Source organism: Acomys minous, assembly GCF_964271855.1.
Source record: "Acomys minous genome assembly, chromosome: 12".
Lineage (NCBI taxonomy): Eukaryota > Metazoa > Chordata > Mammalia > Rodentia > Muridae > Acomys > Acomys minous.
This window is the reverse complement of record NC_140493.1, coordinates 61,083,081-61,095,969: the sequence shown is the minus strand read 5'-3', so window position 1 is coordinate 61,095,969 and position 12,889 is coordinate 61,083,081. Positions and strand designations below refer to the sequence as shown.

Here is a 12,889-nt window from a genome sequence, read left to right as displayed (position 1 = left end):
ATGTTGCTGTATGATACTGTATGATAGCCTCTGTATGATACTGTGTGATACTGTATGATACTGTATGACAGCCTCTGTATGATACTGTATAACAGCGTCTGTATGATACTGTATGACAGCCTCTGTATGATACTGTATAACAGCCTCTATATGATACTGTATGACAGCACCTGTATGATACTGTATGACAGCCTCTGTATGATACTGTATGACAGCCTCTGTATGATACTGTATGATACTGTATGACAGCCTCTGTATGATGCTGTATGACAGCCTCTGTATGATACTGTATGATACTGTATGATACTATATGACAGCCTCTGTATGATACTGTATGACAGCCTCTGTATGATACTGTATGATACTGTATGACAGCCTCTGTATGAGACTGTATGACAGCCTCTGTATGATACTGTATGATACTGTATGACAGCCTCTGTATGAGACTGTATGATACTGTATGACAGCCTCTGTATGATACTGTATGACAGCCTCTGTATGATACTGTATGACAGCCTCTGTATGATACTGTATGACAGCCTCTGTATGATACTGTATGATACTGTATGACAGCCTCTGTATGAGACTGTATGACAGCCTCTGTATGATACTGTATGATACTGTATGACAGCCTCTGTATGAGACTGTATGATACTGTATGACAGCCTCTGTATGATACTGTATGACAGCCTCTGTATGATACTGTATGACAGCCTCTGTATGATACTGTATGACAGCCTCTGTATGATACTGTATGATAGCCTCTGTATGATACTGTATGATACTGTATGATACTATATGACAGCCTCTGTATGATACTGTATGACAGCCTCTGTATGATACTGTATGACAGCCTCTGTATGATACTGTATGATACTGTATGATACTATATGACAGCCTCTGTATGATACTGTATGGTAGCCTCTGTATGATACTGTATGACCGCCTCTGTATGATACTGTATGACAGCCTCTGTATGATACTGTATGATAGCCTCTGTATGATACTGTATGATACTGTATGACAGCTCTCTATGATACTGTATGGTACTGTATGAACTGTATGATAGCCTCTGTATGATACTGTATGACAGCATCTGTATGATACTGTATGATACTGTATGACAGCCTCTGTATGATACTGTATGATACTGTATGACAGCATCTGTATGATACTGTATAACAGCATCTGTATGATACTGTATGACAGCCTCTGTATGATACTGTATAACAGCCTCTGTACGATACTGTATGACAGCATCTGTATGATACTGTATAACAGCCTCTGTATGATACTGTATGACAGCCTCTGTATGATACTGTATAACAGCCTCTGTATGATACTGTATGACAGCCTCTCTATGATACTGTATGATACTGTATGATACTATATGACAGCCTCTGTATGGTACTGTATGACAGCCTCTGTATGATACTGTATGACAGCCTCTGTATGATACTGTATGACAGCACCTGTATGATACTGTATGATAGCCTCTGTATGATACTGTATGATACTGTATGACAGCCTCTGTATGATACTGTATGACAGCCTCTGTATGATACCGTATGACAGCCTCTGTATGATACTGTATGATAGCCTCTGTATGATACTGTATACTATATGACAGCCTCTCTATGATACTGTATGATAGCCTCTGTATGATACTGTATGAACTGTATGATAGCCTCTGTATGATACTGTATGATACTATATGACAGCCTCTCTATGATACTGTATGATACTGTATGATAGCCTCTGTATGATACTGTATGGTACTGTATGATACTGTATGACAGCCTCTCTATGATACTGTATGATACTGTATGATAGCCTCTGTATGATACTGTATGATACTGTATGATAGCCTCTGTATGATACTGTATGATACTGTATGACAGCCTCTCTATGATACTATATGATACTGTATGATAGCCTCTGTATGATACTGTATGGTACTGTATGATACTGTATGACAGCCTCTGTATGATACTGTATGATACTGTATGGTAGCCTCTGTATGATACTGTATGGTACTGTATGATACTGTATGATAGCCTCTGTATGATACTGTATGGTACTCTATGATTGCCTCTGGTAGTCTCTTTTACAAATGTGTGAGTACTTGCCTGTGTGGATGCATGTGCACCACGTGCATGCATGGTACCCACAGAGAAGAGAAGAGGGTGTTGGAGCCAAGGAACTTGGGTTTGGGGTTGTGAAGCCCCGTTGGATGCCGGAAACCGGTCCCAGATGCCCTGCAGAGCGTCAGGTGCAGTTAGCGGCCGAGGACCCCTGCAGCCCCTCAGATAAACTCTCCACTGGGCTCCTACCATGGCTTTGTACGCATTCCCTCTGTGTCACTGCTGGCCAAACACTGTCACCAAATCCAATAGAGTTTCTGCCCGTCTCCGTCAGCCTTTGCATCACTGGGCAGGAATGGCTTTCGGGGCTCTGGGACCCTGTGGCCCTTGGCTGCAGTGGCACGGAGCCCAAAGCCTGCCTCTCCTCTCTGCTGCCCTCTGCTGTCGGGTCTTGTGGAAGGTCTGGGTCTCTTGTCATCTGTGCTCCCGCCCAGCCGTTCCTGCTTCACATATGTCTCCACTCACCTCGTGCTTTGTGCCTCCTGTTTTCTTTTAGTTTTTCAAGACAGGGTTTCTCTGTGTAGCCCTGGCTGTCCTAGACTCACTTTGTAGACCAGGCTGGCCTCGAACTCACAAAGATCTACCTGTCTCTGCCACCCGAGTCCTGGGATTAAAGGCGTGTGTCACCACACCCAGCCTGGATCTATTTTCTGAACTCAAGATCTTCCTTCCTCCTTGCTCCTCTGAGAAGCTCATCACCCTTGGCCTGTCTTTCCCAAGTAGGCAGCAACCCTCACAGTGTCTGGCTGTTCCTCCTTAGCACTCCTAGGCCTTAGGCCCCTGTTACCTCCTCTGAAAGGTCTGCAGCGCCCTCTGCAGCGTTCCTGCCTTTTCTTCTTTCCCCTTATCTCACATCGCCCTCTATTACACACATGCTTCTGCTAGGCTCCGAGTAAAGCCTGAGTGAGCAGAGCCCTCTGACCTGGCCCGCCCTGTCTTCCAGACCAACCCCTCCACTCCCGGCATACACTGCTCTACCTAGTTCACCAAAACCACTGTCCTCTGCCCTGGAGAGGCTGTGCCAGCCTGTGTCCTTATCCTCTGCCCTGGAGAGGCTGTGCCAGGCTGCGTCCTTGGCCTCCCTCCCCATTCTGTCCCTTTCCTCTGTCCTTGCCTCTTAGCCCAACGCCTTGGCAAGATCCTTCTCCCTTCATACGCCCATATGCCTGCCTTTCCCGTGATGGACGCATCTTCCTCGAAGCCTCCAGACTGCTTCGCCTCCCGCTCTGCTCTGTTCCACAGGATCTGCTGTGGCCTCAGCTGCTGCTTCCAACACTTTTTTTTTTTTACAGATTTAATAGAGATGTTCGTTTTAGTTCCCTGTTTCCCCTTGCTGCATCCTCCTCCTTTGGGGTCAGGCTATATTCTGTTTGCAGCAGCCTCCCCAGGGATGGTGAGAGCACCATAGCTGACTGCAGGGATTAAGCACCGTCTGAAGCAACTCTAGTTTAAAACAGACAGAAAGATCTGATTTTGATCCTTATTAGCTACTTTTGCTTTCTTTTAAAAACGCTACAGAAACTATTTTGAGATTTTTAGATTTTTTATTAGGTATATATATATATATATATATATATATATGGGTGGGTCAGGTGGATATATGTGTGGGGGTGGGGTGGGTATGTATACATGCGTGTAGAGGTCAGAAGCAGGTGTCAGATCCCTTAGTAGCAGGCAGTATATAAGCTACCCAGTGTAGGTGCTGGGAACTGAACTTGGATCCCTGCAAAAGCAGCAATCCTCCCTATCCTCCCACCCCCCACCGCCCCACTCCCCCACCCCCACCCCTCTCAACCCCCACCCACACCCTATACCCCACCCCTCTCACCTTCCCCCTCCCCCGCCCCAGCTCGCTGTCTCAATACACTCATCAGCTTCCTTGCCTTTCCTTGCGCTGTGCCAGGGCTCTCTGTTACTTGAAGCTGGGCCAGTTTGAAGAGGCGAAGCTGGACTGTGACCAGGCGCTTCAGATCGACGGCGAGAATGTGAAAGCCTCTTACAGACTAGCACTCGCCCAGAAAGGACTCGAAGAGGTGAGGGGCCCCTCTGTCTCTGTGTGTAAATCTCTGAACAGATGGAGGGGTTTCGTGAGTGTGTCAGGACCATGACGCCTGTGCGATTGAAAGCTGGTGTACACCGACCTGCTCAGAAACCTCGGAACCGTCAGTTTGCACCCATCCAGCTCCACCTCAGTCCATAGCGAGCATTTTGGCTGCAGTTTCCCAGCTCCGCTTTCCTAAGGCGTCGGGGACTGAGTGTTGCTGCTGTGTGCCTGTGTAAATAAAGGGAGCTTTTGAAGGAAAAATAGTATCAAAACAACAAAAACTCAGCCACCAGCGCTGCCATTGGTTCCCTACAGGGACTAGGCGCGGTTGGAGGAGGGGCGGGAGAAACACCCAGGTGGAGCGTGAGCCACCCAGTGGAAGCTGCTAGAGAGAAGCTTACAGGGGTCGGGGCCCTGAGCTGGCTCAGCTGATGGCCCTTGTGGGACTACAGAGTGGCATTCTTCTCACACCTTATGTGAAGAAAGAAGGCTTTGTATAAATATGCTTTCCTTATGCTCTCTCTCCCGAGTGCAAACCTTTTTGTCCTTCTGTTATTTAAAGATAGGGTGTCACGTAGCCCAGGATGGGCTCATATCCGCTAGACAGCAAAGTCTAGCCTTGAACTTGGTATTCCTGTCTCCACCTCCCAGGTGCTGTTCTACATAGAAACATGGGTCACTGAGTGTTCACGTGTAGGGAAAAAAGTTAGGAGGTGTGGCTTTGTTGGAGTGGGTGTGGCCTTGTTGGAGTGGGTGTGGCCTTGTTGGAGTGGGTGTGTCACTAGGGTGTGGGCTTTGAAGTCTCAGCTGCTCAAGCCAGGTCTAGTGTGACATTTACTTTCTGCAGCCGGCTGAACTCTCCGCTCCCCACCCTGCCTGCCTGCACAACACCATGCTTCCTGCCGTGACGACAGTTGACTAACCCTCTGAACTGTAGCCAGCCCCAATGAAATGTGTTCCTTTGTAAGAGTTGCCGTGGCCGTGGTGTCGCTTCACAGCAATACAGACCCTAAATAAGACACTTGTCACTGCCGGGTACATTTCCTGACATGTATACAGGGAGACCCATTGCCGGGAACACAGTTCCTGAAATGCATCTTTTGGGGGAGAGGGACCTTATTCAGACAGGGTTCCCTCTAGCTCAAGGTGGTCTGGAGCTCAGTATGTAGCTCAGGCTAGCCCCAAGCTGATGCTCCTGCTGCCTCAGCCTCCCAAGTAGTAGAAGGATAATTGGTACGGGATGACTTACACTGGACTGGCTCCTTAAATGCCCTCTAGCCTCGCTCTCTCCTCCTCTTCCTCTTCCTCCTCCTCCTCCTCCTCTTTCCTCCTTCTCTCCCCTGGGAGTGCTCACATTGCTGCCTGGTAGGACAAGCCATCATACTGGAATAGGAGGCACCTGACACACCCGTTGCCTGTCTCAGAACTCTCTCTTCTCTCTCCAAATATGGATATATTCTGACTCATTATCAGTTTGAAGTTCAGCTATGAATTGGGAGAGGGAAGATTTGAACCGTAGCTGAATGTGAGGAGTTAATTCAGGGTTATTTAAAGGTAATGTTGGGGAGACAGCGCGATGTAAGTTGGGGTGGGAGGACCTGCCTCCTAGGCCTCCCACATGGTAACGGAGAACGGCCAGGTTGGAGTGCTGTGCCGTGGTGTGTTTGAGCGTGCCCTTTTAGCGCCATGCTTGTCACGGAACGGGAAATGTGGCGGGTTTGTTGCATTGTGTAGCAGCTCAACAGCTGTCTGTGAGCACCGGGTTTTCAGGCCTTTCTAGATCCCACATCCTCTCAGGCTGCGGCAGATGCAGCTGTCGGCTCAGGCGGTGGTGGCTGCAGCAGGCTGCGGGCAGATGCAGCTGTCGGGTCAGGTGGTGGTGGCTGCAGCAGGCTGCGGCCAGATGCAGCTGTCGGGTCAGGTGGTGGTGGCTGCAGCAGGCTGCGGGCAGATGCAGCTGTCGGGTCAGGCGGTGGTGGCTGCAGCAGGCTGCAGGCCAGATGCAGCTGTCGGGTCAGGTGGTGGTGGCTGCAGCAGGCTGCGGCCAGATGCAGCTGTTGGGTCAGGCGGTGGTGGCTGCAGCACACACTTACTATGTCTGTCCAACAGCCCGGCCTTCCTCCACAGCAGTAAGACAATATGACACCCCAAGCTCCAGAGACCCCTTCAACACTGACTAAACACTGCGGCTTTGGGCCAGTGTGGCTCTCTATGGCTACTCCTAGAGCAAGTCCACCTCCCGCTGGCCTCTCCCACCGACTGAAGGCCAGAAGTTCTGTCTAATAAGGCCTGTGATGGCGCAGGTGGATAATACCAAGTTGGAGCAGCTTTCTCCTTTGATTATGACCACATAGCTTGTTTTTCCAGCTTGGCTTCTGGCTTCACTCTATCTGTTCAGCAGGTTGAGGTCCATGTCAAGTAAACTTAATGCCAGGTCTTCTAAGGCCTTTACCCCCCACCCCCGAAACAGGGTTTCACTGTTGTAGCCTTGGCTGTCCTGGACTCACTTTGTAGACCAGGCTGGCCTCGAACTCACAGAGACCCACCTGCCTCTGCTGGGATTAAAGGCGTGCTCCATTACCACCTCCCGCTGAAGCTGAGGCTTTCATGAGATGTGTCAGAGCTTAGGACTCAGGTGCTCAGGACTGTGACCACGACACAAGGCCACCTTAGGTGGCAGGTTCTATGCCTGTGTCCCCAAACTGCTCAGAGCTTGTTATTCTAAACTGGCTTTACACGTATGTGCGCCAGTTCTTTACAAGAAGAAACCATCACCATCTGCACATTTGTCTTTTATTGCAAGTTTATGGGGGCTGCTTATATGCTACCTGCTATTGACGAGCTGTAAGGCACGGGCCCCTACTTAAGTCTATAGCAATAGCAGTCTACGGGGCCCAAGCTATCAAAGTGACTAGCCTCTGAATAGTGAATGTTAACACAACATGTGATTATACTGTATCTTTAAAAACTATGTATACGTTGGTGTGCCAAAGCACAGATGCGGTCAGAGGCAACTTTATGGCATTGTCCCTCTTCTTCTACTTTTACGTGAGTTCCAGGGACCCAGCTCAGGTGTTAGGCTTGTGTGGCACACACTTTTACCTTTGGAGCCACCTTACCGGCCCTATATTGCATCTTCTCTTAAAAAGTGTATTATTGCATTTTTACTTACTTTGTGTGTGTGTGCATATCACCATGTTCAGGTGGAGGTCAGAGGGTCACCCATGGGTTCTTCCTTCAACCATGTAGGACCTGACGCAAGCCCACCACTCACCGAGCCATCTCACCAGCCCCTGTGATTTCCTTAAAAGCACTGTGAGGTTGTTAGCAGCGCTCTCTCTCTCTCTCTCTCTCTCTCTCTCTCTCTCTCTCTCTGTCTCTCTTTCTCCTTGTCTCTCTTTCTCTGTCTCTCTCTCTTTCTCTGTCTCTCTCTGTGTCTGTCTGTCTCTCTCTCCCTCCCCCTTTCCCTCCCCCTCTCCCCTCCCTCCCCCCCCTCCTGTGCGCACACTCATGCGTGCCAGGGCACACACGTGGAGGTCAGAGGGCAGCCTCACTTGTTAGTCTTCATCTTCTACCGTGTTTGAAACAGGGTTTCTTATTCACCCCTGTGTACAGCAGCCTCCTGGAGCGGCAGGCATCTTCCTTTAATTCCACACACCTTTAATTCCAGTGCTGGGGAGGCAGAGGCAGGCATCTTCCTTTAATTCCACACACCTTTAATTCCAGTGCTGGGGAGGCAGAGGCAGGCATCTTCCCATGCTTGCCTCCTGGCTCCCTGCAGGAGTGCCGGGTGTTCCTGACTAGACAATCACTACTAAACATTGCTGTGCATCTTCCAGGGGATCTAAACGTAGGCCCCCGTGCCTTCATGCAAGTGTCTTACCCACGGAGCCAGCTCCCAACCTGGTTGTTAGCCACTTGCCTTCATTTTTGCCAGAGCCACACTCAGGTGGAAGCTCTGCTCTTCTGTGGCTCCTCCCCTCCAGCCACTTTCTCTTCAGGCCTCTGCTTCTCTGACACCTATAGGGAAGGGAAACCCCTCCCCTCCGTGTCCACCTCAAGCCCTGCTTCCTTTTGTTGCATCAGGACAACTCAGATTTGCAAGTTGTTGCTTGTTATTGTCACCATAGGTGACCAGGCCCAAGGCTGTCCTTCCTGTCACCTCATCCCCATCTCAGAACAAAAGGGCTGCTAAGTGACTGCTGAGGATTGACGGCCCTGCGTCCCTGCCTCATCTGCTGTCCTGTCCCACCCCTCCTCACCCTCGCTGCCTGTTTGCTTCTCCAAGTGCTTCCTGATCTCTCACCACTCCCGTAGCCAGCCAGACTGCTCTTCCGGCAAACTCTTGAATGGTAACAATACTGTGTGAGTGATTTCCACTTCCCAGCCTGCAGCACCCAGACCTGTCTCAGACCTTGACATGGTCTGTCAATGGGATTACCACTCACCTCTGGGCACGACTGCCACGGCCATCTTAACGTCCAGTTGTTTGAATTTGTCTCTTCCCTTTTAAGATGGAGAGTCAATAGTTATCTGCGGGCTGTTGTGAGAGTAAATCTCAGCTTGTGATGGTCTCAGAGGGATGAGTTTTTAGCTATTGTCCACACCACGCCTTGCCCTCCCGTTGCACGTCTAACCTTTCACCTGCGGTTCCCCCATCTAGGACACCTGCGTGTACATGCACTGTCCATGTTCCCCCGCGGCTCTGCGTGAGTGCACTGTCCGTTTTCCCCCGCGGCTCTGCGTGAGTGCACTGTCTGTTTTCCCCCGCGGCTCTGCGTGAGTGCACTGTCTATTTTCCCCCGCGGCTCTGCGTGAGTGCACTGTCTGTTTTCCCCCGCGGCTCTGCGTGAGTGCACTGTCTGTTTTCCCCCGCGGCTCTGCGTGAGTGCACTGTCTGTTTTCCCCCGCGGCTCTGCGTGAGTGCACTGTCTGTTTTCCCCCGCGGCTCTGCGTGAGTGCACTGTCTATTTTCCCCCGCGGCTCTGCGTGAGTGCACTGTCTGTTTTCCCCCGCGGCTCTGCGTGAGTGCACTGTCTATTTTCCCCAGCGGCTCTGCGTGAGTGCACTGTCTGTTTTCCCCCGAGGCTCTGTGTGAGTGCTCTAAGTGGTCTGTGGGCATGTGCTAGAGTTTGCAAGCAGCTTAACTTGTTAGTAAGCTACACCCCAGCTTTGAGGTTCCATCTCTCAACATGTCCCTCTTGCTCTAGTACCCTGTGGAAGGAAGAAGGAATGTGGGGTCACAGCTAGTCTCCCGGGGATAGCACGTCAGTGTCCGTTTCAGCATCCAGTGCCTGCTGCCACCGTGCATCTCAAGAACTTAACCGAGCGTGCTCGAGCACACCTTTAATCCCAGTGCTGGGGAGGCAGCGGCAGGCAGATTTTTGAGGCCAGCCTGGTCTACAAAGCAAGTCCAGGATAGCCAGGGCTACACAGAAGAACTCTAAACCTTATCTCACCCCCACCCCCACCCCCCAAAAATCCAGAATTTAAAAGCGATGGCTCTCCTCCATGTCACAATCTGGCCTAAAGGCGTTCCAGGTGGTAGTTGTAGAACATGGCTGCACTGGCGGGTGCTGGCTCCGCTCACACAATGCCTCTTCTACCTCCCCAACTGGTTTATACAACTCTGAAGTGAGGTTAGGATTTGATGCCGACCAATTTTCAACAGGGAACAACGTTGGAAGGTTTTATGAAACTAGAGTATTGGGCAAGCCACCCTCCCGTGCCTGCTACGAGTTCTCTTTTGTTCACCCCTTGCCGCAGCCTTGAGAAAGCTAGTTTCTACTGTAGATTTCATCTGCTTTGTTGCTCAGGGAGCATTGGACCTCTGGGCTCAAACCATTCTGCTCCCTCAGCCTCCAGAGGAGCTAGGGCCGGGGCTGTGTACTCACCCACACACCCACTGTGTGAATGGCACATGCTGGGGACATCACAGTCACTCACACTAACCCAGGAGCCTCTTAATTATGCCAACCATCCTCTGTTGTCGCGTTTTTCAGAATCGCCAGAAAAATGTGGCTGACCCCAGTCAAGCCTTCCTCCTAAACGCAAACTCAGGGGAGTCAAAGGTAGAGCTGCAGGAGCCAGCCCCGCACCTTGCCGCTCAGAACGGCACAGCGCCTCCCAGCCACGGAAGGGAGAGGAGGAGAATCGAAGTCCAAGAGGTATTCGCGGTTCATCCTCTTTGAGAGCACCCGCCGGGATTTCATACAGTCTAAGCCTGAATCCCATGAGCTCTGTGGGAGTTTTTTCCCTTTTTATTCTAATTGTCAATGAAAACTTGAGCCAGATATGAAGACACAAATTGTGTATCATTGGCCACTGTGTTCCTCAGCATGGGACGTGGCCAGCGGCTGTCCCAGTGTGGGGGAGTTGTTTTCATTGCCACCTCTGCCTGGTGTGTGCCCTGCGAGCCCTCCGCCAGAGCTGTCTCCTCAGGGTGGACATGCAGAGGTCGGCAGGGAATTCTCTTCACCCCTGCAAACCACACCTGGTGGAAACCTTAACAGTCTGACTTATTTTATTTATTGTTGTTGCTTTGTTTTGGTCACGTTGTAGCCAGGCTGGCCTTGAACTCAGAGATCTGCCTGCCTTTGCTTTCCAAGTGCTGGGACCAAAGGCGTGCACTGTCACTCCCGCCCCCTCCCCCCTCCCGCCCCCTCTCCCTCCTCCCATCCCCTCTCCCTCCTCCCTCCCTCCCTCCCTCCCTCTCTCCCTCCCTCCCTCCTCCTCTCTTAACTCTTCAATAATCTGGCTTCTCCAAGAGAGCCTGGCTATCATATCTACCTCTGTGATTCCTGTGACTTCTAGAAAGCCGCAGGATTTGCTTTGCCATTAGTGAGGAATGTCAGGACATAGATCCCTGTGCATCCACGAGTGTTAATATCCCATTTATGGTCTGTATTTCCACTAAGAGGCAACAAGTGAGAACCAATGACTTTTTCCCCTTTAAGCAAGAAAAGACTGTTTTAAGAGACATGAAAGATGTAGGCCCACTTTGTTATATATAAAGAAATGAAAATGAATGTAAAATTAATCATGAGCGTAGAAAAAAACGATATGGGCCTTCGGTTTGTAACGTATTAAGATTTTTATTTTCACTTAGAACTTTACTGAAATACTGTGTGTCGCTCTCAGCCCCCATCGTTAAGAGAAACGTGTGGTGTATGTGACTGGTATTCATTGTCGTGACTCGGTATAACTTTCTATTGTGAAGGTGAGTGAGAGCAGCGATGAGGAGCCTGAGAGACCCAAAGAGGCCCCTGTTGCCTCCCTGCCTGCCACGGAGGGAGTTGGAGGCGGAGGCTCTGCAGAACACTCTGAAAAACTCGAGGTCTCCAAGCCTGGCAGTGCCTATGAGTTCGGACAGGTCCTAAACGCTATGAGCGCCAGGAGAGACGAAGAGGCCTGTGCACACCTGCTAGCCATCACTGCGCCCAAAGATCTGCCAGCATTGCTAAGTAACAAACTGGAAGGGGACACGTTCCTCCTCCTCGTTCAGTCACTGAAAAGTCACCTTGTGGCCAAGGACCCCTCACTGGTGTATGAGCATCTCCTGTACCTGAGCAAAGCAGAGAGGTTTAAGGTAAGCAGCCACGCGCCTGGGAGGAGCCTGGGGTTTGAGTGCTGTAACTTTGAAAGTGTTGGTGGTGCTCACGGTGCCTTCCCCTTTTCCAGACGATGCTGACACTACTTAGCAAAGGCCAGAAGGAGCAGATGGCGCAGCTGTTTGATGGTCTGTCAGACACACAGGCCAGCTGTTTCACTGCAGAGGATGTACAGGCCCTGAGAAGGCAGTATGAGCTCTGACACGGCTTGCTGAATCCTGACGCTTCCACCAGCATTGTGATAGAGCTGCGTGTAAGCCACACCCACAAGGATCCCTGTTTGGACCGTCAGACGTACTTATTTTTATATCTAGAATATGTATATTCTACAATCTGATTTTTATTTGTTGTAAATATTCTCTTCTGTACTAGAGCCAGCACCTTTATAACTATATTCAGAACGTGGCAAATTACATTCTAATTTATAATACACATTTTCTTTTAATGATCTATCTACCTGTTAAAACTTAAAGTGTATTTCCTTGCCTAGGCAGCCCTTTCAGATGTGACAGGAATGAGTTTCTTTAGTTCTTTACAATTAAACAAATGTTAACAGTGGTGATAACATCACTTCCCACCCCACTCAGACACACGTAAAACCCACGTGGAATAGTGGCTTACCGTCAATTGAAATGAATCGCAACATTTATGTCTATGAGACCATTATTAGTTTATTAATTTAGAGCCACAAGGAAGTTATTTTTTCTAATATGAAAACAAACATTGCCTAATAAAAAGAAAAGTTGCCAAAAAGTCCTGTTATTTTTTACTATGTGACTTTCCCTTCTACATTGCCTGTAAGCAATAAAACTATACGAAACAAATTCACCCTGCATTTGTATTTGAATTGTCACCCTGCCCCTTTGTTTTCAGCTTTATTGGATATATATTTATTCCTTTTCTTCTTTTAATCCCAGCACTTAGGAGGCAGAGGCAGGTGGATCACTGTGAGTTCAAGGCCAGCCTGGTCTATAAACCAGAGTTCAGGACAGCCAAGATAACACAGAGAAACCCTGTCCTGAAAAACCAAAAACAAACAACAACAACAACAAAAACTAAAGTGAAAAAGCCATTGGATGCTCCTTTTTCTG

At 49.5% G+C, this 12,889-nt stretch overlaps 1 protein-coding gene across 3 annotated transcripts in view; it reads left to right on the top strand.

The window, feature by feature from the left end:
- Positions 1–12,622, top strand: part of SPAG1 (sperm associated antigen 1) — a 64,648-nt gene extending 52,026 nt beyond the window's left edge. For all 3 annotated transcript variants that reach the window (XM_084803063.1, XM_084803064.1, XM_084803062.1), the window contains exons 16-19: positions 4,048–4,177; positions 10,191–10,355; positions 11,408–11,776; positions 11,869–12,622. In XM_084803063.1, coding sequence (XP_084659189.1) covers positions 4,048–4,177; positions 10,191–10,355; positions 11,408–11,776; positions 11,869–12,000 — 796 coding nt within the window. In that variant the 3' untranslated portion in view covers positions 12,001–12,622. The remainder of the gene's footprint in view (positions 1–4,047; positions 4,178–10,190; positions 10,356–11,407; positions 11,777–11,868) is intronic.
- The last annotated feature ends 267 nt before the right edge of the window (positions 12,623–12,889 follow it).